Genomic DNA, 26,617 nt, shown 5'->3' with positions numbered 1-26,617 from the left:
CAGCAGCTGCTAGCGCCTAGGCCGTGCAGCCTCCGAGCAGAAGCAGACAAAGGCCGGCTGCGGATGCGCTGTGAAGAGGGCAATTGGCCGCATCCTCCGACCCTCGCCCGAAAGCGCATGTGAAGCGACCCGCTGCATGGAACAATGGAAGCGCGCCAGAAGCCTCGCGCAGATGGCTGCTGCCGGCATGGTCTCGTCAACACAGCGTGCAACACTGCAGAGCGCCCACCCACTGTCTCGACTTGTCTCGACAGAACACTCGATGCTGTACAAGGTGCGAGCGCGCCGCCCCTCCCCTCGTCCCGCCACCTCCCCGCCCGCCGTCCCTGAAGCGACCCGCTGCATGGAAGCCGTGGAAGCGCGCCAGAAGCATTGCCCAAATATCCCGCCTCGCGTCCGGAAATTTGGATTGCAACCTGCAGCTTTTGCCGGCGCAAACCCTCCCATTGCATCCCCAGCGCGCGTGCTCCGTCAATCAGAACGGAGCAAACTGCCTCTGTACCCGACCCACTATACGTAATCCTACACTCTACAATCTTGGCACCGTGCAGATGCTACCCAGGTATTTATCCATACACACAGCACAAACACGCCGTGTCTATAGAAACAGCGGCTTGTAGCGTGCTGCCGTACCTTGCACCACATGTGTAGTCTGACATCACTTACCCGCACGCGTACCTATCGGGACGGCGCACGACGTGTGCTGTCCCCGTACACTGCTCGCGTGTCCGTTACCGGGGCCGGCAGAAAGACTGGACTTCTGTAGCTGTGCAAATCCAGGATCACACAACGGTTCTATAATTGTATTACATGGGGAGTTCCTGCAGCATGCGGTGTGTTCTCCAAGTCCAGGGTATTTTACTATCTTTTTTTTTTTTTTTTTTTTTGCTTCTTTCGCCAGCCACGCGTACCTCTGGGAGATGGCGCGAGGTATACTGCACCCCTACGCAGGCCGCACGCCCAGACCAACCCGTACACACCGTGGCGTGCACAAAGTGCCGTACCTTGCCATCTCATGTCACGCCACCCAGCCGCGTATGTAAACCCAGCTCGTACCTAAGCCTGCACCAAGACTCTTTACCGGTGCTATCTTTTCCTCGCCGACCCGACGCTTCTTCCCAGCGGCCTGTCAATAAAAATGACTGCCAGGGTCAATGGCCTCTTCCAGATGCCACTGCATGCAGCCACGCACGATTCCTAACGCCTAAAGTTTACACAGCACACGACACCGCGCCACGCCCCAGGTCTGGGGATGTCATTTCCACTGGCAAGCCGCATAATCATCGTAACTGGGGTAAAATCATATCTGGGGTATCGAGCTGTCCGTCCTGTTCCACGAGTCCCGTCGCCGCGTCCATGTCCAATGCGGATGATCTCATCGGAGCCCACCCCAACTCGACCGCTTCCCGTCCGTCCGTCAGTCCACATATGCAAAATCCAGTCCAATCCCCAACCCCAACCCAAGGCCAAGGCCAAGCAGGTCCACGCGCAGGAAAAATTCCGCATCATTCCCGTCCTCGCTCCTTTTCAGAGTATCTCCCACCCCTATACCCCCACCCCCTCCAACCGCTCCACAACCCGCATCAGCCTCAGCGTAAAATTCTTCAACGTCCGCGCCCCCTGCGCGCCCTCAAACTCCCCTGAGACCTGATCCAGCCGCTGATTATGTGCCACAAACTCCCTCACCCGCCGCACGAGCAGGTCGATGTTGTTGCCAGGGAGCAGTGCGGTGACTTTGCGCCGCACCCGGGTGTTGAGGCACAGATTGCCTAACATGATGGTGAGGTATCCGACGGGCACGAGCGTGTGCGATTCTTCTTCGGACTCGGCCTGGAGAGTGTTAGCATCCGTGCTGGGGTTTGCATTTTGGGGGGAGATGGGGTGAGAGGAGCTTACCCGATCAGCGCGTTCCGAGCCCTCGAGAAAGATGCGCACTAGCTCGCCCATCAGCTCGTCACCGTCGTGAACGACGTTGACTCTGGCTTCGTCACTGAACTCTGCAAGATTCATCATAGCGCCCAGTGCCAGGATGAGGTCGTCCCGCACGCGTGCTAACGGCTGCCGGCTCGTCTTATCACCTAGTATTTTGAAGCATCCGACGATGAAGCTAGTAAGTCGGGTGACGAAGGTCTGGCCTGCAAAGATCTGACAGGCTTTGGGCCGGCTGTTGGACAGATTCATGCAAAGTCGGATGACCAACCGCTTGGGCGAGGGGCGCGTTGTGTCGAAGAAGGCTGACATCATATCAGCCAGTCTTTGGACGATCTCGTCTGGCCAGGTAGCTTGACCGTCTTTGGATATCGAGAGTGACTCTAGTGCTGAGAATATTGTTTCTAGCATCAGGTCATCTTGTGCAGTTGCTTTACCTGACTGCAAACGTTGTACAGGTCCGGATGCTACGTCGAGCACTCTGCCGATCATGCCATCGTCTACAATAGCGTCTGTGTTACCGGGAATTCGAAGTCCTATAACCAGCTCCTCCAGAACCTTCATAGCTAGCAGCTGTGGCGACAGCTTAGGCACGTCCGCTTCAGGCCAGTCAAGCAATTTCAGGATGAGTGCTCGGAAATCTGCCACGGACTCTTGCGCATTGCGAGACATGTTTGTCTTCCTATCTTTCGAGATGCGGTGTATATCCAAGCTAGACATGGGCGACGCCAAGAGCTTCTGCAAGGTCGACAAAACACCTGCCTGGTAAATCTGCTCCACGACGGCGTGGCTCGGTTTTGTTCTTAATATGAAAACTACCGCACCAGCAGCTGCGAAATCGAAGATGACGTCCCCGGTAGCAGAGACAGCCCGAAGCAATGAGGAAGTCATCGCCGACTCCAGCAGCTGATTGACGTAGCTCACGTCGGCCAATTGTGTTGCGAACTCCATCATTGCGCTGCGCCGTGCCGAGATATTGGTGTTGGTGTTCCCGGATATGTCCTCGATGATAGCCTGAGTCTCTGCCTCGAACTTGTAAAGCTGTCCCTTTCGCCGAAGCTCCGGAAGACCTGTCACTTGCTGCGAATCATCTTCGCTTTCAGTCACCGAGCCTTGTCTGGTAGGTAAGTCCACTTCGATATCATCGTCCCAATTCAACAGGCCGTCTTCAGGATTAGTCTCTTCAAGGTAGGACCTTTGTTGGGCGTACGTCCGCGTACCTTCCCCAAGGGAAAGAGGAGCTCGAGACGATTGTGAGCTGGCTTGGGTGTCCGGATCAATCTCCATTGCATCATGTACTTTTTGGGCAGCAGCATAATCAACCTTAGGTCGGTCCGTAGCAATCGCTATAGGGATTTCTGTAGAATCAGCGTCGGATTCCTCCTCACTTCCACTCTCTCCATCCGCGCTCGGAGCAGCCCGTTTCAGCATATCGAGCAGCCTCCCTTTCCGTGTATGTGTAGACTGAGGAATATCAGACGACGATCGAGCCAATGCAGCGAATGCAGATCCAGGTGTTCGCTCAGTAATTCGAAGCTTCGAGATACTAGGCATCGGGGTGGTCAAATCTGTATCGTCCTCCAGCAAGTTGCTGAACAGGTCCCGCTGCCGCGGTGTCACAGATCCTGGCAAAGTAGATCTCATGCCTTGTGCCCGCGGTGTGGCCTCGTCGGGAATGTCGTACATGGTCTCGTCTTCGACCACCGGTACTGCAGGGGTTTCCCGCACAGGTGACGGTTTTGTGGCTGAGCGCATGGCGAGCATACTGTGAAGCTTGACAGGAGATGACTGTGCCTTTGCTATCGTCGGTTTTGAGATCACAGGAACAGTGCGTATCCTTGTACGCTTCGGCTTGTTGGTTGGAGCCTCGTGGACCACCGCCACCAGATTCGGCTGCGTAGCTTCATTCGCACTATGGCCTGGTGACATATTTTCGTCTGTTTTCTGTTGCTTCCTACTCCGCGGGGCCGCAGATGCCTCGCGTTTCCTTTGTATGGGTATGGATGCTTCTCTTTTGCGCTGTGCAGGTGCAGAAGCTTCCCTTCTCCCCTGTGTAGGCACATGTGCTTCTCTCTTCATCGGTGCAACTCCCGCTTTCCTCACTGTCACAGACGACGACACGGAACCACGCCGTGTGCGCTTGCGAGAGGCATTGGACGTATCAGACTCTGCCGAGGGTTCTGGAGAGAGCGGCACTCTTGCTGTGATAGGTCTTGAGGATCCCTTTGCGCGCGCAGTTGGAGCCTTGCGTGGCCTTACGGGTGTCTGTGTCGGGACATCATCGTCGGAAGAAGGCACATCGAAAACAGCAAAATCCGAATTCGGCTCAGTCGGTGGCGTCGGCGCCGCTTCGGTGACTGAAGGTGCTGGAGCCGGGTTGGCTTTCTTCAGCCTGGGTGCGGCTTGAGGTGCAGGGACCGTCGCTCGTGCATTTTCTTTGCTTGCCGCAGCGTTTTGCTTCGCAGCTTTTGCTGCCATCGTCGATGTGGGCTTTGCAATTGCGACGGGAGTTTTGGCTCGTGTCCGTGGTGCTTGGGTCCTTGTGCTGAGAGGGTCATTCAATGGCATTTGTACAATCTGTTTTCTCTCCAACGTCTTTGCTTGGTGCGTAGGTAACTTGGGGCGCATCGCATTGAGGTTTTTCCTTGGCGACTGCGCTCTCCTGACTTTGCCATAGTTCATAGCTTCTCGCTCGTCGCCCGAGGAAGGCACATCGAAGACATCGAGGTCGTCAACGGCCTTTGGTGGAGCCTTCTGCGCCAGCTTCTTGACCGGAACAACTCGAGGTCTGGGCACGCCATCTTCCGGGACCTCTGCATCCACATCTCCCCGGGGGGTAGATTTGAACATCGTCTTTTTAACCACCACCCTCGGCGCAGGTTCGTCCTCGTCCGGCACATCGAACTCGTCGTACGGCGAAGCGACCGCCCCAGTCCTGTCTCCGAGGCCTGCTCCCGTCTTTTGCGACACAGAAGCGTCCGCACCCGCGAGTCTGCCCACCTGCTTGCGCGGCCGCTCCGGCGACGGCGCGTCGTCGTTGAAGATCTGCGCGTTGCTGGGGCGTGCCCCCCGGCCGTACGTCACGAGCTTCTTGCGGCGCTCGGGGCCGGTGAAGACGGACGACATGGGCATGGCCATCGGGCGCGGGTGTCGGGCGCGGGTGGCGAGCGGGGGGTCGTCTTGTTTACCGGCGCATCGTCGCTGGAGGGGTGTCGGTCGGTGTTGATGGGGCGGCGTGCGCGTCGCAGGCGGTTCCGTCTCTGGGGATAAGTTGGTTCGAGCACTAGCACAGTGTGAAGGTGCGCGGGTGGCGGCGTGTCGTGTCGACTCGTTTGAAGCATGCGCTGCTGGCGACGTTTGAAACCTGGGAGCGAGCAGACGCGTGATTCGGCCGGCGCCCGCTGTGGCGGTGCCGTTGCCTCAGTGGCTGGTGGCAGGGAACAGGGTCCACACGGTGCTAACGCAAAACTGCGGGCGGTCAGTACCGCAACAAGCCCATGGTGTGGTGGAGCTCGCCGACGGTACGCACCGGTCACGAGTGTCTGGACTCTCGAGCAGCCTTCGACGCCTGCTGGTGATTCTCACTCCAGCTTCACTTGCCCTGCCCAATTCCACGCGCATTGCATCCAGAGCTGCAGCGGACGCTTGTTGGACTTGGTCTTCTCATCCGCAATACCTAGTCTCACCTCCCACTTCTCCACTTTCGCTTCCACGAGCCCTCTTATCACGCCTCAAAAATGGCCTCCGAATCGCAGCCCCCCTCGCAGCCTCTCGGGCTCCGCGACGACGCCCAGCGGCCAACCGCGACCGTCTCCAAGCCAATTCCCCAGGACAATGTCTTCATCCTCGAGCAGACGCCCCAGCTGATAGCCCTGCTAACGTAAGAGCACGTGCGCATGTGGTTCCACGCAATACTCACTACCTATGCTAGGATGATCCGAGATAAGAACACGGGCCGCGCAGACTTCATCTTCTATTCCAACCGCATCATTCGGCTGCTTGTGGAGGAGGGCCTGAACCACTTGCCCGTCGTCGGCCACGAGATCAGCACCCCCGTGGGGAGGCACTATGTCGGCGTCAAGTTTGAGGGCAAGATCTGCGGCGTGTCCATCATGCGCGCGGGTGAGTCTATGGAGCAGGGTTTGCGGGATTGCTGCCGGTCGGTGAGAATTGGCAAGATTCTCATCCAGCGGGACGAGGAGACGTCCAAGCCCAAGTTGTACTACGACAAGCTTCCGGAAGACATTGCGGATCGATGGGTCCTCTTGCTGGATCCGATGCTGGCTACTGGTAAATTCATCTAACTTTGATCATCTAAGTGGTGTTAACGATGGACAGGTGGCTCGGCTCTCATGGCAGTTGAGGTGCTCAAGAACCGGGGCGTACCAGAGGACCACATCCTCTTCCTCAACCTCATCGCCAGTCCAGAAGGAATCAAAAAGTTTGCCGACGAGTACCCCAAGGTTAGGGTAGTGACGGCCTTTGTTGACCAAGGTCTCGACGAGAAGAAGTGAGTGTGCGATGATGCATTCGCGTTCACAGCTGACCATGCTGCAGCTACATTGTTCCAGGTCTTGGTGACTTTGGCGACCGCTTCTATACCATGTAAAGGTTGGCATTTTACAGTGGCAATTTCCAAAGAAAAAGCTAGACCATGATCTACGAGCAATGAGGACATGTATGCGCGTGCATTTGACGGATCACGTTGTAGGGAATCGGGCCTCGACCTTATATGCAGTTCAAGCCAGTGCAAACAAACGGCCACAAGAGCTTGTGTTATCCGTCCCACGTGACAGTTGAGACGGACATGATCAAATAGCGTCCATTGAGAATTGCGTATTGGTGCGCGATACTTTTAGAAAACGCCTCCCTGTAAAACCCTGGTATACCTCAAACGCCATACAAGCCGCTAGTCATTCCTTGACTACATGCTGTCGAATCTTGTGTTGTACATGCAACGTACATGCGCCTGGCCAGGCACTCAGTAGTCGTCGTATTCACCCTCAGCGTCGGCATCGTCCTGGACCACGAAGTCTTCCGTCTCCTCTTCGACGCGAGACCGGCCTCCACGGTTGACAGGCCGCGAGGTGGATGTGTTGGCTGCGGCCGCTTCCTTGGCTACCGCATCGCAAGCGTCAACCCAGTCCGAGTAGACATCGACAGGCGCAGAGAGGTCTGTCAATAGTCAGCACTTGCAACCCCAACCTCCGCCAACTGAGACGGCTATGCGAGCGGGGCCCGTCTGGCAGAGATCAAGGCGGCGCCGGCCGCCCACAGACTGATCTAGGGACTGCAAATTGGAGACATTTGCGACGTACAGTTGGTGTTGGTCTGGAAAGTCTGGCCGCACACCTTGCACTGAAGGTTGCCGACACCAGACTTCTTCTCGATGGAGACGGAGACAGAGTTCTCGTGGTTGCAGAACAGGCACTGGAACGTCGTGGGGAGCTTCTCCTTCTACGCAAATGGTTAGCAAGTCTCGTAGGATTTGCGCGACCATGTATACATACCTTTCTCGGGCCCTGGGGCTTCTTTGCAGACTTGCGCTTGCCCTGGGCTCCGTTAGAACCAACGCACATACAGCTAGGCGCGTCTACTTGCCATGCTGTGGAGTTAGCAATGGGTCTTTGCTGTGTTGGGAAGGTGGATGTGAGGGAGCGATTGCGGCGAGATAAAAGGCGCGGTGTCGTAATCTACGCAGGGCGGGCTGTCTCGGCGGGAGGCGTTTTGTCATGTATATGTGAGGCATGAACAATGTCGTCGGCATATCCCGATAGCCGCGCCAAGCAAAACATAGGTGTTGCCCAAAGCGTCGATAAGCTTGACCAATCACACGCTCGGGTCGGCTCTCCCTGTCATTCATTCCCCGCCACGCTGCTGTCCCTCGCTCTTATTCTCACTTCCGCTGCAGTCGTTCAGAGCTCAGGAAGGGATCACGGCTTCAACTTTTCTCAGTTGGTGCTTGCGTTCTGTCTTCACACACAGTCCAACACCCACCTCCTCCAGCTCTTCCTCGGTAATCAGCGATTCATTATCTACAAGCGGTAAACTCGGAGGGATCCACGTGTTCCTCTTTGTCCAGAGGGTCTCTTTGTATTTGCATGAAAGCGTTACAGGGTCATCATGTCTGCCGAAAGCTCAAGTGATGCTCTCCTCAAGGAGATCTTGGAAGGTCTCCACTCCTTGCGCAAGGAGAACTCCCAGCTTGCGTCAGCCGTAGACGCCATCAATGGCCGTGTGAACATGTTGTCAGAAATCAAGCAAATCAAGGATGAGGCAAAGGGACAGCCCCAACCTTCCAACGGTCTGCTTGAGAAGGCCAAACAAGCTGTGGCGAGTGTGTCGGAGAAGGCCGCAGAGGCCGTCAGTACACAGTATGAGGAATCACCCTCTGTTGCTGATGCCCCTCCTCGTCGAGCCAGCGTTTCCAAGACCTCCAAGATCATCTTGACTTCGTATCCTGGTCAAGCTGGAGTTGACCCATTGCCTATGGAATGGGGTCACAAAGACCCGGCTGTTCGAGGTCCTGTGGTCGTGTCCCGCCATGCGAATACCATCCGGAGGCGTAACGGTATGTTTTGTTTTTCCGTTTATTGTTGAAATTGCTAACATCGTAAAGCTATTGGTGCTCACGGTGGCTCTTACTCAATCTACCACGCTCTCGCCGTAGCAAGTGGCAATCTCGACATTACCCACAAGCCTGACTTTACCAACACCGAGCCTGCCGCAACGATTGGGCCGTTCCCGCAATGGAGTGACAAGAAGAAGATCGTAGCCATGGATCCCCTTGGCCATCTGGCTCCTTGGCTGTACAAGGAGATCATGGATAAAGATGGTGTCGAGATCAGGCCTTCCATTGCCATTACCAAAGCTCACATGAAGCTCCCTGAGCTGGAGGACAGCGTTAGGAAGGGACGCCTCGTTCCTGATGGCAAGATCTGTTTGAACGAGAGCGGTGAATTGGCCGTCACCAAAGTTGCCGTTGAGCCTGTTTGGTATCTCCCCGGAGTCGCCGAACGTTTCGGCATCGGTAAGTACAGTTATCGTCGTCTGACTACATGTGCTGACATCTTCGCCAGATGAGGGCACGCTTCGCCGTACATTGTTTGAAGAGACCGGCGGGTCCTACCCCGAGCTGATTACGCGCCACGACATCAAGCTCTTCCTGCCCCCGATCGGTGGTTTGACCGTGTACATCTTCGGCGACCCAGCCAAGATGTCAGACCCGAACGTTCGTCTCGCTCTGCGCGTTCACGATGAGTGCAACGGCAGCGATGTGTTCGGTTCCGATATCTGCACATGCCGCCCGTACCTCATCTTCGGTGTGGAAGAGGCTGTAAAGGAGGCCCAAAAGGGCGGCAGCGGTGTCGTCATCTATTTCCGCAAGGAAGGACGAGCTCTGGGCGAAGTGACCAAGTATCTCGTGTACAACGCACGGAAACGCGGAGAAGACCGCGCGAGCGAGTACTTCAAGCGAACCGAGAACATCGCCGGTGTCAAGGACATGCGCTTCCAAGCACTCATGCCTGATGTGAGTCATCCTGCATTGTATACTGTTCTACAGCATCTGCCGCGTGTCGATTCAGCTGCTAACCGTCGTGTCACGTAGATCCTGCACTGGCTCGGCATCACGAAGATTGACAGGATGCTCAGCATGTCTAAGTAAGCAACCAGAAGCGCACGGCATTCAGGCCGCACGGTCAGTCCGCCAGTACTAACATGGCTACAGCATGAAACACGATGCGATTGTCGATCAGGGCATCCCAATCCACGAGCGTGTTCCGATCCCTGAAGAGATGATTCCGGCGGACAGCCGCGTTGAGATCGATGCGAAGATCCAAGCAGGATATTGTAAGTTCTTCACACATGCACACGCGATCAGAATGGTTTTCAGATGTCGGAGGCCTTGTCTATGCCTGAAGAGAAGACGTCTGGCCTTACGCAGAGCAATCGCTGACACAATTCTCGCAGTCACTACCGGTCATGTCATGTCAATGGATGAGCTTGCGAACGTGAAGGGCCGTGGATGGGAGGATATTGATGTAAGTCTTCCGCATCATCACAGCAAAGTGTATCAAGGACTGACCGTTGCGACAGCACTGAGCGCCAAAAGCACACCAGGGGAGCTATCGACTGCCTGCACATCTTCGTGCACCTCGACCTTCGCCAGATTGTCATGATTGGATTCAAATTGACACATCGCAGTGACCGTTTTGAACACTCGATAAGCCTGACTCTTAGGTAGACTCCGTTGGCGTGGAGTGTGCAGCATGCATCCTGCGGCTCCGAAGAAACAGCGAAAGTGCTCACGCAAGAAATGCAAGTAGACTAAACAAATACCTACATCCAGCGAATGGGCAACTTGCCCTCACCTTGATTTATGCGTGACTATTAGCGATTGGTTCGGTCCAGTTGTTGTGGGAATATTTTCACGCAACAACGCACGCCACGTTCACCTGCATTATTGGCAGCTTCGGTATACCATGGAAGGATGACCAGTGAAAAACGAATGCTCCCTCGAGATGAGTCTCGAAGCGATGCTCACTCAGACCGGAGTCACGGACACACCTGACCAGCATCACCGAATCACTCCGTCCACATCGCATCTCTCCACCCAACGCCTACTCGTACACCCACGCCCCCCGCACCTGCACCACCACTCATCCTCCCTCACGTGTTCAATTCAGCATAGTCATACCACTCATCAACAACAGCATTAACAAGCACATGCTTCCCTTTCACCAACCAACCAACCTAAACGCACTATAGCACGTGAGACCTGCACCCCTCGCTACCAGCCACACACTACCAAGGCCATCTACCAACCAAACAGTCACTGACTGCTGCAAAGCCTTTGCCCAGCAGCGTGTGTATAGTAGACGCAACAATCAGCACATCCAGCGTATGCGAGTCTTACCCTCCCTGTACAGGTACATGTACATACACCCCCGGGCATACGCTCGCTCTCCACGTGCCGCACCTTACCATCCCAAATCCCAATCCCAATCCGCCCTACCCGCTCCTCCCACCTGCCCGCCGTACGACCGACTGACTCCCCAAGCCGCGCCCAGCGCGTCTGTAGGCAAGGCAAGACTAGAAGCGCACGGCAGACACACACTACCGGCGCGGCCCGCTCTTGGGCTCGACCGCCTGAGCGCGCCTTTGTACTTGCACGTGCGTGTGTACCTAAGAGTAAGCGGCCTTGCTGGTCTCGGCCGGGAATTCTTTCTACACATGTACAGGACACGCGATGTGGGGTGTCTGCCACCGCACGTAGAGTGCGTGAGGCAGGGAGATGCTTACCGCAGAGAGCGGCACCACTGCCTCCTCTACACTGCACTTGAATCAAAGGTCTCAGGGTCTGGATGCGTATGTTTCGGCATGGGTTTCAGGCCCAGACGCGTTGGCCCTGCTCGCGCTGGGAGATACCTGCCTACGCTGCGGCCGTGGAGTCGAGTCGAGTGGCGGCTGTCCCACGTACACGTGTGAGGCACAGGCAGGGCTAGCAGCTTTGGTACGCAGGCGAACCTGCGTGCGCGCACTTCCTCGGAAAAGATCGGCACGGGTGGCATTCTAGATCGCTGTGGGGATTTTTTTTCGCTGTTGCTGGGTGCTGTGAGTGGTGTGTAGGGGAGTTGTTGGGGTGGGCAACACATGCTCGGGAGGATGCCGAAGGCCCTGGGAGGGAGGGTTGGGGTTGGGACTTGGCTTGACAGGTGGGTTGCACCGCAGGAGAGAGAGAGGCGGCGTCTGCATTGCACATCTCCCAGGCGGCGTATTTGGCGCAGATTTGCAGGCGTTTGCCGCGGGGAAGGTGGTGGTGTTGTTGTGTTGCGTTGTGTTATGCTGTGCTGTGTCGAGTATAGACCACAGTGCACATTCGCTTTGGCTGCATCTTCACGGCCTCGAAAAGCGGTCAATATACACAGCAAAGCACGGCACCAACATCCCCTCGCGCAATGCAAACCCCACCACGTTACCAGTCATACTGTCAATAATACAGTCTACCGGAAATAGCACCCATGCATACATGCACCTTCTCTCGAAAGTGCCCAAGAGGCGTCGAGATGACAGCGAGGAGGGGCACGGAGAGGGTGTCACACGATAACCTTAATCGTCGCAGTGGGGCGGCGACAGGTACCGAGAGCATCTAGTGTACGGTATCGTGGGCTAGCAGGCGCTTTCATAACGGGCTGGGCAGCATAGCATATAGCAGGTGTCTGGCGTGCTCGGCGGTGTGTGGTTTTGTACCCACTCATGGATGGAGAAATAGGAATGCCATGAGCGGTGGTAGGGAGACAACCGATCGTCGCAGAGCAAGCTCTTAGCGCTCATACCTCATACCGAGGACTAGATAATGCACAATGGGTGATGTTCGCGTACTACAACGTAGTAGCTGCTTGATGTGGCGAGAAGGAGTTGAGCGATCCAGTGCGCGGTGCGATCAATCGTGAGACAGCGGATACGGCGCCCACCAAATACACCAGGCGTGTTGAGCGGTCAACCAGATTGGGGTCAGGTCGATGCTGATTTGGCTCCTCCGCGTCGCATGGGAAGGATACCGATTTCCCTGGAGGTTGCGGGCAATTTTCCGGCCGTCGCAGCCGCTGGCGAGCGTCATGCCGCGCAGCTGAGAGTTAGTCAAGAGGAGACGCGAGTCTGGACGCCTGTCCGCCCCGCTCTCCAGAGCGGAGTGGATCGCGATGTTATGCGATGAGCTGAACAGGTCAGAACTTGGAAACTTCTGACACAAGAAGGGCCGTCGGAAGTTTATTCGGTAGTCCATTTCGTGGTGCAACGTCAGAGGAGCTGCTCACGACGCAGAGTGTCTTGTAAGCACTCGCCCTCACGGCGCAGGGTGTTTGGTAGCACTCACCCTCGCGCTCGCCCGGTCGGTGGGATGCACAGTGCGATCGAGAACGAGTGGACTCAGCTGCTACACTGGTACACTGGCGGGAGCGAGCGGCCGGGAGTACGTGGCCGCCGCTTAATCGATCCCGCCCGAGCGTGCAGAATATAGCCAAGTACCATATCAGGAGGGCAAATAGATGACAATGCGTCATAGAGGTGGGACGACGGCTTGCAGGTATGGAAGGATGAAATGCAGGTCCAACGCGTGGGATTCTGTTGGATTCTGGCTCGTGTTGTGCGTGCTTCTTTCACCATCGTTGCGCGAGCCATGTCATTGCGCGTATCTGGTCAAAAGCAAGACCTTCGGCTGCTTCCGACACCGCTTCCTCGCACGTCGCAGGACCGACGACGTGAAGCATTGTGAGGCGGTTGCACGGTCTTTCCATCCCATCTGTGGCCGCACACACCAGAGCGCGGTCCTGCCGATGTAGCTTCAGGAACGGCGGAAGGCATCCGCAAGGAACTCCCACCAACTGGCGCGTGCCTTGCCAGCCCTGAATTGGTGGCTGTCTGGCAGTTGTCTCTCCACCACACGTACCCATGACGGAAGCGTTTGTTGAAGGCGCATCCATGTCCCGATTCGAGACCCCGCTGCCTTGGAACCCGCGCTCCCGGCTTCAGAGCCGCGATGCCAATCAGGCACGAGAGGCCTCAATACGACCAACGTCAGCGACTTCGCTAGAAGGAGCAACCGCTTCCAGACTAAAGGCGACTAAATGGGACACATCGGTGGCCAACGCACCCTCCGAGATGAATGTGATCGTGTGTCGGTCGGAGGCGAGTCAGGACGTATGAAGTGATGACAGCGCAGCCGCCTTGTGGCCGGCTAGCTGCCTGCTGTCCTAACGGTCCACGTTGTTAAGAGGCGTGCATCGTGCATAACGACCGGGGCCGAGGAACTCGAAGGTGGAGGGCCCGGCTGATGATGCAGCTGGCGTTGCAGGGGTTCCCTGCACTTGCAGAGGCGTTGTAGTCTGGGTGAATGGCGTCTGGGCGCGGGCACTCAGCATTATTACCACTACGTCTTCCAACTGCTTTGCTTTGCCATTCCACCTTTCCCAACCACAAATCTACCGTACTGATCGCCGAACGAATCAAATCCATACGATCCTCCGCAATGGCGAACAACACCAGATACTACTACTCGCTCCCAACACAACCGCCCCAGCAGCCACGGTCAACATCAGGCAGCCGTCGTCCACCGCTCACGCCTTCCACCGTCTCATCGCCATGTCTCACAACGCAGTCCACGATAGCAAGCCGACGAGACTCTGGATCGGGCAGTCCGACCAAAGCCTCAGCCCTACTAGCCAAGGTTGCCTCACACCCATCCACGCCGAGGGCCGAGACACCGATGGGTAGCCCGATGTCCTCGCCAGAAGAGAGAATGCACTCAAGTCCAATGTACAGCCCAGATCGGCCTGCGGTGTGGAGGAGCGAGAGTGCTCGTTACGTCCATCAGTACAGGCAGCAGGGTAAGCACGCGTAGCCTTTGGTGGAAGATCAATAGCTGACTCGTCTCAGATGGTTACATTAGCTTCCCAGACTTTGAGAAGTTTTGCCAGTCGCAAAACCCTTACCAGCAGCCGCGGAGGGAGCATAGCGCTGTAAGGACTTGATTTGGTCACGTGAACAGCAAAATGCTGCAGTGAAGAGAAGCCCAATCACCGGTATCACGTTGACTGATGCTCATCATTGATGAACGACATCGTCGATAAAGAACACCACCACTCCCTTGTCACCGACATAAGATTTTGCGCAGACACACAACTCTGCATCAACACCCAATGCCTAGTGGATTAAAGAAGAAGCCAACGGATCGGCCATCGAGATCTCCACTTCTCTCGGACTGAAAGACGCGTCAGTCTCAGACCCGCCAGAAGAAAAAGGGGACGGGCAGGTGTTTCGAGCTCAACACGAGGCATCGCTCGGCGAAAAGCAAATTGAAGAAGAGTCAGCATCGACTGCATTCAGCGGCTCCATATGGCCCAATCCTGATCGGCGAGCAATTTCGACCGATTGCCAAGTCACGAGGCGAAGGGAGGTCGGCAGTGAAGTGTCGGATGATGGTCTGTGGGAGGAACGAAGTAGCGAGGCGAGAAGCGAGACTAGTGGTGCGGACCGAGAGTAGCGAGTCGTGAAGGGAGCGGTCAGGAGAAATGAGTGTAGCTTGTGCAAGAATAGAGGAATAAAGAAAAGTATAAGATGTCATAAATCTTTCTTGAATTGGATCCGTGCGTGAAGCTTGCTGGCGACGTGTAGCTACAGTGGTGGTACGTCGAGTTCGATAGTTTTGTGGGGCTTTTAAGGGTACAACGAGCATCGCCCGTACAGAAGACTGTTGCTGGCATTGATGTCCAGCGGCATTATTCGTCTGCATATTCTATACCTGAAATTGCTTTAGTCTGCCACGGTAAGGCGTACTTTCCGGAGGTTCCTTGCTGCTCAAATATGCCGCGTGGAGGACACTTGCAATCGTTGCAGATCAATCCGTCCCTGATGAGTGAAGCGGACCAGGACATTTGATATCGGCATCCAGACCGCTCTCAGAGAATCGAGATGTAACCCAATCAGCGAGGTATGTGCCTGAGACCATCTATACGAAGGCCAATACACTGCTGTGGCGAAGGCGTGAAAAATCATGCACAAGTGCAGCAAGGCATCCTACCCCTTCCGATACCGTATCGCGGGTACAGTCTAACAGACGTCGGGTTGGGCACGGCAATGTTACGCACGAACAAGGGCATCAATGGAGACTAAGTGCGCAAACCAGACTCGCATGCGAGCAGTTGCGGTGTTCGTGTTGCTGCCAAGATGATGCACGTGACGCGGCCCGTGCGCGCACACCACTCGCTTAGCGAAGAAATTCAGCGTGGGCTTCGACTTGTTAAACGACACAACCAGAACAGCCCTTCCACCCCATCGCAACCATGGCTGTCGGCAAGAACAAGCGTCTTTCAAAGGGCAAGAAGGGTCTCAAGAAGAAGACCGACACCTTCGCGAAGAAGGACTGGTACAACGTCAAGGCCCCTGGCACTTTCCAGGTCCGAGAGTAAGACTCCCCGCCGCAACATTGCGCGCCCGCACGCAATTCAATGGACTGAATTCTGACGCTTTCTCCTTCTGCAGCGTCGGCAAGACCCTCGTCAACCGCACCTCCGGTCTCAAGAACGCCAACGATGCGCTGAAGGGCCGGATATTCGAGGTCTCCCTCGCCGACCTCCAGAAGGATGAGGACCACGCTTTCCGCAAGGTCAAGCTCCGCGTCGACGAGGTCCAGGGCAAGAACTGCCTGACCAACTTCCACGGCCTCGACTTCACCTCGGACAAGCTCCGCTCGCTCGTCCGCAAGTGGCAAACCCTCATCGAGGCCAACGTCGTCGTCAAGACCACCGACGACTACCTCGTCCGCCTCTTCGCCATCGCCTTCACCAAGCGACGACCCAACCAGATCAAGAAGACCACCTACGCCGCTTCGTCTCAGATCAGGCAGATCCGCAAGAAGATGACCGAGATCATGACCCGTGAGGCCAGCTCGTGCTCCCTCGCCCAGCTCACCCAGAAGCTCATCCCCGAGGTCATCGGCCGCGAGATTGAGAAGGCCACCCAGGGCATCTACCCCCTCCAGAACGTATGTGAAATCAGGATGCGCGTGTTCAAAGGTCCGAGCTGACAGCAGCATAGATCCACGTCCGCAAGCTTAAGCTTCTCAAGCAGCCCAAGTTCGACCTTGGTGCTCTCCTCGGACTCCACGGCGAGTCAAACGCGGACGACTCTGGCCAGAAGGTATGGAACGCCATATCCGATGTAATTGGACGTAGCAGCTAACACATACCAGGTTGAGCGGGAGTTCAAGGAGACGGTGCTTGCTGAGGTGTAAGGGACTTGGTTGAATAGGCTGGGGTCTCTTACGGTTTTTTCGACATGAATATGGGCATCACATGGTGTTATGTTTACAAATGAAAGGTTAAACATGACCCTACTGAGTGCTAGGTGGCAGTGACGGCGTGCATGGCTACAACGATTCATACCATGGTGTTCAGCGGTGGTGCAGGAAAAGTCCCAGGCAATGACATTTTGGCATTGACAACGTTCACCTCTGTCCCTCGCCCCGCGCTCCTTAGCTGCAGGCATGTCGAAATGTCAGATCACGATTCATGTCTCTGTGGTCTTGTGCGCAATGTGCGGTATTAACGTCTCTCGTCTAACAGTGTCGATCGCGCATCACTTTACATCCATGTACTACATGCCAGATCTGCATTCGACGGTACTCGCGGAAGTTCTCACCGGACACTCCCCGCGCTGTCCTCGTGCTCATGCACACCATGCATATACCTGTTCCCGACCTTGTCCCTACCCCAACACACATTCCAGGACAAGACCCGATCGGCACTCGCACTCACTCTGCGGGATCTCGCCTGCCGCCGCTGCAATCAGCCGTGTTTCTGGAACATAGGATCGACAGCACTGCATACTCACCACCCAAGCCCGCATCCAAAATATCACAGACACCGGTTTGGCAAGAAGGCAGTTACATCACCACGCATGCAGCCCGTGCGACGTACTCTGGTCCGCATCCCACGTTTCCCCCGTCGAAGCACACACGCTCGACAGTACGACCGAGACCACGATCAAAGTTTAGCTCGCAGGTTCCGACTTCCCCGACGCACCACCTGCTCTCCACCAAACCCCCAAGTTCGCTTTGACAGACTGCGGCGCCACTCCGGCACCATCCAAGCGAGCCCTAGTGCATCAAGTTTACCACGACACTTGTCAACTCTCGTGTCGATAAGACAAGTGAAGTCAAGTCTAGAGAGATTTCGGAACAGCCCGCTTCTCTTCAACACAATCGTAGCCCCACCCCGCACCACTCAATCACGTCTACTCTCATCCTCCACATAGAAAATGCACTATGTTCAGGCTGAGCGGCTAACCCATCGTGCTTTACTTCCATCGTGTTGCTCGTTGATGTTGGTGGGGTGCAACTTAGTGCTGCTGGATTGGGAATGGAGGGCTTCCCGCGTGGTACACCGCTACTCTGACAGCGTTAGTCGTGAGCGTGAGATAGGGCTAGGACTGCGCCGCTGTTGGGGAAGCGGGTTGTGGGGTTGCTGGTATAGCGCGGCGTGGTGTGGTCCTGGAATGAGATCTTTTCATCGTCAGGAGGTTCGTGTTGTCGTGCTTAGTGAGGAGTTAGCGGGGGCTCGGGAATTGGGATCGTGATGGGGAAGGGGAGAGTGACTCGGAGGTCTGCCGTACTGGGTTTGGTACGTGAGGTAGTTCGGTCTTTGGGACCTTTGAAAGTGTCGTGTAAGGGTGGATTCGAAGAGTGTTGTTGATGTCGATAGCTTGTAGATGGTCGAAGTTCGTGTGAGCATAAGGAATTCGGCGTAAATAACTTCCTGTTTAACTGAAACATGCACCTAATGACTATAAACAAAATAGTACAAGCCTCCGCCACGAATAGAACAAAAACGAAGAATGCTCCTCTGTCGAAGTGACTCCAAATGTAGTACCCCGCGACAAGCGTTAGAATAACGCAGAACAAGATCCCGAGTACAGAGCAAGCAATCATCACGGGGTCTATGATGGCTCTTGAATAATGCCTCATATCTCGCATGAAGGCACGAAGATCAGAAGAATCCTCAATTAGAGTCATGATGAGCTTAGTACATACAAAGCGTACAGGTACCCGGATCCAAGAATTGTCACTTTGCGGTGCGCGAGTCCAACTCTCTAGGTCGCCATTGTACAGTCCACTTTCAAGGCTATCTTCTATGTTTTCTATGTTTTCTATGCCAATTGAAGATCGGGAAATCGCTCTATGTCAGTGATAAAGCAATGATCGCGTGTCATCTGCGATAAGAGGCTTACAGTGCTGCAGGTCGTTGGACTCGGAGCTTAGAAGCATTACCCATGTTTGCGAATCTTTCATTCTCCGTAATGCGAAACGAAGAGTTGCTGAGTAGACTTGGACTGGCTTCGGATCGAAATCGCGAACCGATACGGTAGGTACGAAAAAATCGCGCATCGTGCATATACGAGTCCGACTCACCAATCTCGGTATCTCCAAGGTGATCTCTCATCATCTTGGTCTGAGCTTTAATGGTGTAGACATCGATTGCAGGACTGGCTTTGTAGCCTGGTGTGAACAGTGAAGCTCAGCCCCAGTAACTGACAACGGGCCAATCATTGGGGATCAATCACATCATGTATATTGTAACATGTAATCATGGCCAATCGTCGGGATTTTGCTTTCTGGCGGAGCCGGAATGTCAGAATACCATGATATCTGCTTATCTAGATCGTGATGGACTACATTACTAAAAAGAAGCATTATCCGCATTTGTAATACTTCTATGGATAACATGGTACTCGTAGAACTACAGCACAGCGGTGAGACATCTCTTTGCCTTTCCGCTGGAACAGCGGCGAGCGCACCATTGTAACGTCGGAACTCGTAGTAGCTACATGAAGAAGCTCTAGCGCGTAAATTTCGTAGCCAGATGGGGCTTCATTCTGCGACGCCAGGACCGCTGCGGCCTTTTTGATGGTATGAAGTGTAGGGAAGTCTTCGGTCTGGTGTGCGAGCAAACGACGTTCGATGTAAGGTCGTTTAAACGCCCATGCGCCTGGCTCCAGGTGATAAGTGTCAAGTCTTTAAGACATACATAAGGCTTCGACAAGCTCATCCGAGAAGATCTCTTATTCCATGTTAGTCATGAAGACTACCGCTCAAGCGCACTCACTCTTGACCAATCGCAGCCTCATCGCGCGTTTGACGCCGCACAGCCGAACAGCTTCTGCCAGTATGGTTCTATGAATTTCCAAGAGGCAGACCCATCAGACTTTATTCTCCGCCGGGCTCAATTCGCGCTGAATAGGCAAAATTGTAGGAGATGATTGAAAGTGAGAGAGAATTATTGTTGATCGCGGCGTATTGCACGGGGACCACGAGGAGATGCTGCAGAAGCTATATAAAATGCAGATCCTCTCTCGACCAATATAAAGAAATCGGCCCGAACTTAGATACGCAGATGAGCGTTAGTGGATGCGGCCTTCATGAGAGGATGTAAGAATTGAGAACGTGTATTCAGAAACTACGCCACGACTCTACGGGCTGCTTACACCTCGTTTTTGGAATAGGTTTGAGATTAGATTATCCTGCGTCTCCAATGCAGTCTTCATTGGTTGCGTAATGGCCTAGGCGAACCGCTCCTTGCAGATGGGTCTAAGCCTCTTATGAAGTTCTTGAAATGGTGCAAAGACAATTATTGGGAGACGCGACTCAGATCACTGCGCCGCGATTTCAAGCGATCCAAGTCATGACGTAGAAATTCCGAGGTAACCTTGTTACATATGATAAACATTCTCTGGGATTCATTTTGGAGCTCAAAATGCGGTTAAGTCTCTTCCACAACCAGTGTTTTACCGGTCCTTTCATCACCTTCATTTCCATTCTGAGTGAGTCTTGTAGTTTTTTGGTATGACGTTGCGGAAAGATCTGTGTTATTATAGGAGAAGTGAGAGAATGAAAGTTTTCTGCAAAGACCGCTATGGAACTACCACACACACACAATCTCAGCTAAGCGCCTGCAAATAATAGATTTGCTGTTTTATACGAGCCCGGGTTTTAGTCGAACTTTGAGCGTAGAGATTGAAGGTGCTAACCTCAAACCATTAACACAAGGCAGCCAATGACCACGCCTCTGCAATGACCACGTGGCAACACATGATGATGGAACATGATCTCCAGTATTGATAGCGAAGGTCGGTTTTAGTAAAGTTGTCGTTGATTGGCGTCCGTATTACGCCATGTCTTGAGTCATTGCTAACGCGAATGATCTGTGACGCTGAGAGCCTCGACCGAGTAAGCCAGAGTTGTGACACATCTTCATTGAAATAGCAACCAAGTAAACGGAAGATTGTTATCCAGGTCTCAAAGAGAAACATGTGACACAACAAAGCGGCAAGCAAAGTTTCGTGAGATGGTAGGAGCCGGTGTATGTCTACCGAAGACTTAGCATTGAGGTACTACAAGCACCGCGAATGGAACTGAGACACGATAGAAATATTGCATGTATATATCTCACTGTAGGAAGGGGAAGTGTACAATAACGCCTATCGATTTACCGTCAAAACAAGTGAAAAGTATCTTTACTGCGGTTCATATCCTCAATATGTTTCTTACTGCTGCAAAACTCGCTCTCCTCAACGTGCTACTCTCGACAGCGCTTCATCGTCCAGGATTCATCCCTAAATTCCCCAATGCACGAAAACTACCTGATGCATCAAGAACAGGATTCACTCCTGAGATACCAAACTTCAACAACCCAAACCAAGATGTTCCCGAGGATGGCCGCTGGCCACCTGAAACGCAAAATCCGGATACTCCGGAAACGATTGCCCCAATTGCTCAGAGTCCTAATAATCCGAAAGACCCTACCTCCAATCAGGAGCCAGAATTGACTTCTTGCACTATCAACGGAGAAAGAGGACAGTCTGTCCAAACGATGAGACGAAATGGAATGCCTTGGAAGTATACGTGAGACAAACAGAAAACCGATTCTCCATTTCTAGCAGAGCAGCAATCGCTCGTCTAGATAACGTAAAGACGGATATACGCACACCAAGAAGTGTTCCGACCGAAGAAATCATGAATTCGAGATACCAACTTGGCGATTGGGGACGTACAGATTACCCCAAGATTCTCAGCGTTGTGAAGGGTATGAACGGTAAGATTGACAGTGAATGGTAAGTCTCATTAGCACTCTACATCCTCGTGAAAAGAGCATGAGTAAGCGTGTTATCCTAAAGTGGGCAATGCAGACCAATTGTGGCCACATTTTGGTCTCAGATTCTGAACACTGCGGTTGGATTATTCTGATCCAACTTCTAAGGACCGAATTCTTGATTATTAAGTATACAAAGGAGAACATCGACAAATTTATCGCTGACAAAAAAGCTCAAATCGACTAAAACCTATCGCCAGAAGAGATTGAAAAGCAGAAAACCAACCTCGACGCGCTTGCATCTGAGCTGGGAGAAGAAAACGGGGGCGATATGCTTAAGACCTCGATCAACTTGGACGTTAAGTCACGGTCCATTGTATTGGATTTCAGCTTCAATAAAATTCCAGCTGTATCGCAATTATGTACCCAAGCCTCACGACCCTGCAGCAGACGAAAGACTTATCAGGAATGGCTTTGACGACGGTAGGCCCAATGATCAGCAAGAGTCTATTCGATGGACAGATCAGGTTATGTACAGCCTGGAACAAGCCTACAGTAGAAGCGAAGGTCTTGACCCGATTCAACACCCGATAGAGAATATCGTCCACCGGAACATCCAAACCATTGAGACCAATGAGGTCATTGAAGCTGCACTAGGAAGATTCGGACAGAAATTGGAGCGCCCGGAAGAATTCGTGAGCTTCGACCGCGGCACCCAGAATTTGAGGCCATTATGGGCACAACCAATGGGAAGCGCGCATTGCACTTACTTTACGAGAACGTTTCATAGCGCCTGATCCCCTGATAATTTCTACTCCTTTCCTCTCCAATGTTCCTTTCTTCATATTCGACTGAGAGCCACCCTAACCATCTTGCAGTGACGTTGAAAAGCTAGGCCCGCGTCGCATCAAGAAAGTATACATCACGCGCGATGAAACGAGTGTCACACAGTCCGATAGCGAAATAGATGTCGACTCACCCCAGCACTATGAATCAGACGTCGACTCGGACGTGGATATGACAGAAGATGGGGACAGCGATTTCCATGGCTCTCCAGGATCTGTTACGAATGACCCTGGACCGAATGAGGATTCGGCTTCATTTTCAAAGGCACCTCAGGACTATGGCATGCTCTTTGAGCTTGAGGCAATCCCTTGATGCAGCTCCATGTGAAGCTGGCGAGATTTAGTACTTGAGTCAGGGTTGGATGGCTTTTCGCAGTGTAGGTCAAATATAAGATCCTGGGGCTAACGAAATTCACGGAGTGAGTTCGAACGAGAGTCGAGTAAGCATGTGATGAATGTTTTGTAATGTAGTTTGAATCATCTCCACTTCGACAGCGGAGCTCCCCCGTACCAGATATCTCGAATAATCCCATAGCCTCACCTCTCTACACCAGACGATTGCGTTGCATATCACCACCGTCTTTAGATGAGTGTCATCCCATCCATCCATTCCCGTGCCCACCTCGAAAACAGTACCTCACACATCCCTTATATCTCCTTCATCAATGTCTGAGCAAAAGTGTTGCAGTTGTTGGTCGCAACGCTATACTTCTTATGATCCGCCTCGTCAAAGTACTCCTTACCCTTGCTCTTCGCCTTACCTGCCTTCGCCCTCGTCGTCTTCTGGCCATCCCACAGCTTGAAGACCTTCTTTGGCTCGAATCTCTTCTCATTGTACTTCGAGTCACCATTATCCATCTTCCATAGATCAATGATGCTAGCCACGAAGTCTTTGTGCACCTTCTTCTTCGCCTTGGCGCCCTTGCCGATGATCTTTTCCGTGATCTTGACCTCCCCGACGACTACAGCGATGTGGTTGAAGCCCAACGTCCGCTGGAGCTGCTTGAGCTCGTCGTTGGTTTCGTTGGGGCCGGGCTCCGTGAAAGGGGACTTGGAGGTGAATTTGTAAAACTCGCCGTCTTTGGCATTGGGGAACTCCTTGGCGAGGGACTTGAAGGCGTTGGTCTCGGTGAGCTCCTCGGGGGCGCAGCCGGCAGCGCCGCCGCCGGAGGAGGAGCCTGCGCGCTTGAGGATGAAGTCGGGGATAAAGCGCTTGATGCCGGTCTTCTTCTTGGGAAGAGGGCAGGAGGTAGGCTGCTTAGTCTTGGGCTTCTTGGGCTTCTTGGCCTTCGTCTTCTTAGGCTTCTTGGTCTTAGTTTTCTTCGGCTTCTTGGTCTTCTTTGGGCGCTTGGTGCGTGTGCGCGTCCTGCTGGTGCGGGACCGACCGCCCCTGGACCTCCTCGCCTCCAGAGCGTGACTACCTCCAGCATCGGTAGTCGACACCTCGAGCGTCAACCCATCCGTAGTGATGAGCCTGCCACCCCCAAAGTTGTGGCCAGCCACACACTGCTCGATGATGGCATGGAACTGGGCCTCGCAGTCATCGCTGCCAAGATCCTCATCGGTGCCAGTGATAGTAAAAACGGTCGATCCAGATCGACTTTCGGAGAAGCTGTCGGTGGTGCTGCAAACCTCCTCGATGGATGTGGCGAGCCCGTCTTTTTCGGCGGCAGAAACGATTCTGGGCTTTGAGTGTACTGCCTCGGTGTTGCAGACTACATTTGCAAAGGCAACATTGAGCAGGCTGCCAAGGGCCACCACGAGACCAGCTGTGCGCATGGCGACGCAGAAACGAAAATGCGAATGAATGGAAATGTAACGAATGTGGGGAAATGGTCAAAAGGAATGACTGGAGAAGCGAATGAAATGATGCGATGAGCTGATGGATTTTCTCGTTTGGTAGATAATTGCGAAGATATATACCTCCTCTACGGCCGACGGATCATCGTAGACACAATGACATCCGTATTCCAAGCCATGAATCGGCTATTCGGCATGCGTCTCGCCTCATGCACCGCGAGGAGAGGGTGAAGACACACGAAGTCCGATGAAACATACGAGAAGGTCCCGAGCCGAAGCTAACGGGACGTAGGAAACGATGAACGCCTACTTTGGGCCGCATTGAGAAGCATGTTACCTGGCGACATAGTGAAGTCCGACCTCGTGGCTAGACCGCAAGGAGGAAAACGCAGTGTAAGTCCGGCCGCCTGCGCACAACATGATGGTCGCATGGGCCCAGGATCGAGTTGAATCTCCGTAACCAATCAACAAGCGAGCCAAAAGAACAAGCTTGCTTTTGTAAGCGGCCTAAAATCGAAATTTGGCTCAGCCACAAGGGGGCTGTGGCGCTAAATCTCCGTCTAATCAACCATCAACCCGAAGGACGACCTTGAAAGGTAATTGTGTGTCCAGTCACGCTGCGGATTAGAAAGAATCTAGTCCATGTAGCCTCGTCAGCTTGCTATCGGGTGTGAAAACGGCAAGTCTTTGACGTGTAGTAACCTCCGGTTCGCATTCTAGGACAGCATTACATGCGATTCATGTTCGGATAATTTCAATCATTATTGACGGGAAAAGAACTAGGTACAAAGCTAGTAGTTGTCATCCCGGCGGTTTCCGCTGCCGTAGGAGTCTCCCTGGCCGTAGCTGTCACCACCCGTTTGTCTTCCACTGCTTCCGAAGCCAGAGCCCGTGGTACCACTGCCAAACTCGTTGTCTCCAGTGCGGCCACTGCTGCCGTAGCTGTCATCGCCTGTTGTCTTGCTGCCTCCGAAGCTGTCGTCGTCATTCCTGCGGCTCGAGCCATATCCTCCTGAGGATGTGTTCGAATCGCCTCCGAGGCCTGTTCAATGTTAGCCCGATAAATTTGAAGCGTTACGAGGATACTCACCACCAGAGGATACATCATCGCGTCGGGAGGATCCGAAGCTGTCATCTCCTCCAGAGCGTCCGGTCGAGCCAAGGTTGTCGTCGCCAGTGTTGCGCCCTGAGCTGCCGTAGGTATCACTGGTATCGCGACCCGAGCTTCCATAAGTATCGCTTGTGTCACGGCCTGAGCTACCATAGGTATCACTCTTGTCACGGCCTGAGCTACCATAGGTATCACTCTTGTCGCGGCCAGAGCTGCCGTAAGTATCGCTCGTGTCGCGGCCGGAGCTACCAAAGGTGTCGCTAGTGTCACGACCAGAGCTACCGAAGGTGTCGCTAGTGTCACGACCCGAGCTGCCATAGCTGTCTCCTCCAGTCTGGCGTCCACTCCCGAACGTGTCCGAGTCGTCCTTGCGGCCACTTCCGTAGGAGTCGCTACCTACGGTATTGTCACGGCCTGAGCTTCCATAGGTATCACTCGTATCGCGGCCAGAGCTGCCGTAGGTGTCGCTGGTGTCACGACCAGAGCTGCCGTAGCTGTCACCGCCCGTAGTCTGGCGACCGCTTCCGTAGGAGTCGTTGTTGTCGCGGCCTGAGCCATACGAGTTGTCATTGTCGCGGCCCGAGCCGTACGACTCGTCGTTGTCATTGTCGTTGTTCTTGCCCACCTTATCCTTCACCTTGTCCTTCACCTTGTCAATGAATCCAGACATGATGGCAGTGTCTCTTCGGGTTTCAAGTTCGAGTTTGTATGTATGGAGGTAAGGAAGGGTACGTTGTATCGATCAGAGCTTGGGAGCAGCTCAACCTACTCCTCTTTTATAACCCCATTGTTTACCCCTCCGCCCCTCGATCAAGCTCGCATGCTAACCCCAAAACCTGTTTTCAAAGTCTAGACTGCTTCCACCACGCTGCAGCACTCTCTTTCAGCTCGAATGGCACCATATCGCGGGGCACGCACTCCCCAGCCGCATTTCGTCACACAGCCCATCTCTACCGCGTCGCTGCCGCACGTGGAGGTGGCCACCGCCCCGGAAGGCACATAGCTCCCATTCCCATTCGCCAATGCCCTAGATCTCGCGTCGGTTGCGCAAGCTTGCGCGATATAGACGAGGCGGCGTAGCCGGATCGAGACAGTTCGATAGATCGTGTAAGGGTGCTGTCAGATGGTCGGCGGCAGGGCTAGCGAAAAGCTTGGTTGAGAGGGTACTGCACCGCCACAGATGGCGTCACAAAGAGGGGTAGAGAGGGGGAGCGCCACAGATTGGGCGACAACATGCTATGGGTGGGGCAGGGTGATTGATGGACTGGTGTTGGTGGTTGAGCTAGGCA

General features: G+C 54.0%; 10 protein-coding genes across 10 annotated transcripts; 6 read left to right on the top strand and 4 right to left on the bottom strand.

Moving 5' to 3' along the window:
• Positions 1 to 1,545: 1,545 nt before the first annotated feature.
• On the bottom strand, positions 1,546 to 5,067 carry CC84DRAFT_1186915 (uncharacterized protein; the record flags this gene model as incomplete). Its single annotated transcript, XM_018180888.1, has 8 exons — positions 1,546 to 1,830; positions 1,897 to 2,333; positions 2,367 to 3,948; positions 3,991 to 4,022; positions 4,056 to 4,152; positions 4,189 to 4,314; positions 4,348 to 4,474; positions 4,523 to 5,067. The coding sequence occupies 8 exons, from the start codon at positions 5,065 to 5,067 to the stop codon at positions 1,546 to 1,548; spliced, it is 3,231 nt and encodes a 1,076-aa protein (XP_018036131.1).
• Positions 5,068 to 5,367: 300 nt separating this feature from the next.
• On the top strand, positions 5,368 to 6,779 carry CC84DRAFT_734704 (uracil phosphoribosyltransferase). The gene is made up of 4 exons (XM_018187223.1): positions 5,368 to 5,809; positions 5,861 to 6,219; positions 6,268 to 6,439; positions 6,487 to 6,779. The coding sequence occupies exons 1-4, from the start codon at positions 5,667 to 5,669 to the stop codon at positions 6,536 to 6,538; spliced, it is 726 nt and encodes a 241-aa protein (XP_018036130.1). The 5' UTR covers positions 5,368 to 5,666; the 3' UTR covers positions 6,539 to 6,779.
• Positions 6,721 to 7,672, bottom strand: CC84DRAFT_1164226 (Elf1-domain-containing protein). The gene is made up of 4 exons (XM_018178448.1): positions 7,531 to 7,672; positions 7,440 to 7,481; positions 7,248 to 7,386; positions 6,721 to 7,104 (listed from the first exon to the last, which is right to left on the bottom strand). Exons 1-4 carry the CDS (start codon positions 7,531 to 7,533, stop codon positions 6,911 to 6,913), a joined length of 378 nt encoding a protein of 125 aa, XP_018036129.1. The 5' UTR covers positions 7,534 to 7,672; the 3' UTR covers positions 6,721 to 6,910.
• Positions 7,673 to 7,776: 104 nt separating this feature from the next.
• Positions 7,777 to 10,281, top strand: CC84DRAFT_1164225 (GTP cyclohydrolase II). The gene is made up of 7 exons (XM_018178447.1): positions 7,777 to 8,500; positions 8,549 to 8,959; positions 9,009 to 9,460; positions 9,539 to 9,591; positions 9,659 to 9,780; positions 9,901 to 9,971; positions 10,027 to 10,281. Exons 1-7 carry the CDS (start codon positions 8,053 to 8,055, stop codon positions 10,030 to 10,032), a joined length of 1,563 nt encoding a protein of 520 aa, XP_018036128.1. The 5' UTR covers positions 7,777 to 8,052; the 3' UTR covers positions 10,033 to 10,281.
• Positions 10,282 to 10,386: 105 nt separating this feature from the next.
• On the top strand, positions 10,387 to 11,602 carry CC84DRAFT_1164224 (uncharacterized protein). Its single transcript, XM_018178446.1, has one exon. The coding sequence runs from the start codon at positions 10,864 to 10,866 to the stop codon at positions 11,416 to 11,418; it is 555 nt and encodes a 184-aa protein (XP_018036127.1). The 5' UTR covers positions 10,387 to 10,863; the 3' UTR covers positions 11,419 to 11,602.
• Positions 11,603 to 13,957: 2,355 nt separating this feature from the next.
• On the top strand, positions 13,958 to 14,459 carry CC84DRAFT_1092259 (uncharacterized protein; the record flags this gene model as incomplete). The annotated part of the gene is made up of 2 exons (XM_018174444.1): positions 13,958 to 14,315; positions 14,365 to 14,459. 2 exons carry the CDS (start codon positions 13,958 to 13,960, stop codon positions 14,457 to 14,459), a joined length of 453 nt encoding a protein of 150 aa, XP_018036126.1.
• Positions 14,460 to 15,753: 1,294 nt separating this feature from the next.
• On the top strand, positions 15,754 to 16,900 carry CC84DRAFT_1145385 (ribosomal protein S3Ae). Its single transcript, XM_018176507.1, has 4 exons — positions 15,754 to 15,892; positions 15,970 to 16,471; positions 16,525 to 16,626; positions 16,679 to 16,900. The coding sequence occupies exons 1-4, from the start codon at positions 15,771 to 15,773 to the stop codon at positions 16,718 to 16,720; spliced, it is 768 nt and encodes a 255-aa protein (XP_018036125.1). The 5' UTR covers positions 15,754 to 15,770; the 3' UTR covers positions 16,721 to 16,900.
• A 117-nt stretch (positions 16,901 to 17,017) lies between these two features.
• CC84DRAFT_734670 (uncharacterized protein) lies at positions 17,018 to 17,646 on the top strand. The gene has a single exon (XM_018187222.1). It carries the CDS (start codon positions 17,157 to 17,159, stop codon positions 17,544 to 17,546), a length of 390 nt encoding a protein of 129 aa, XP_018036124.1. The 5' UTR covers positions 17,018 to 17,156; the 3' UTR covers positions 17,547 to 17,646.
• Positions 17,647 to 22,863: 5,217 nt separating this feature from the next.
• Positions 22,864 to 24,595, bottom strand: CC84DRAFT_1164220 (uncharacterized protein). The gene has a single exon (XM_018178445.1). The coding sequence runs from the start codon at positions 24,194 to 24,196 to the stop codon at positions 23,066 to 23,068; it is 1,131 nt and encodes a 376-aa protein (XP_018036123.1). The 5' UTR covers positions 24,197 to 24,595; the 3' UTR covers positions 22,864 to 23,065.
• A 413-nt stretch (positions 24,596 to 25,008) lies between these two features.
• Positions 25,009 to 25,947, bottom strand: CC84DRAFT_1119188 (uncharacterized protein; the record flags this gene model as incomplete). Its single annotated transcript, XM_018175544.2, has 2 exons — positions 25,009 to 25,207; positions 25,304 to 25,947. Coding segments are annotated over 2 exons (843 nt in total), but the record flags the coding sequence as incomplete, so codon positions are not given.
• Between the last annotated feature and the right edge of the window lie 670 nt (positions 25,948 to 26,617).

Source organism: Paraphaeosphaeria sporulosa (genome assembly GCF_001642045.1).
Source record: "Paraphaeosphaeria sporulosa strain AP3s5-JAC2a unplaced genomic scaffold CC84scaffold_5, whole genome shotgun sequence".
Taxonomy (NCBI): Eukaryota; Fungi; Ascomycota; class Dothideomycetes; order Pleosporales; family Didymosphaeriaceae; genus Paraphaeosphaeria; species Paraphaeosphaeria sporulosa.
Note: the sequence above shows the minus strand (reverse complement) of the source record. Positions and strands in the feature narration are given on the sequence as shown.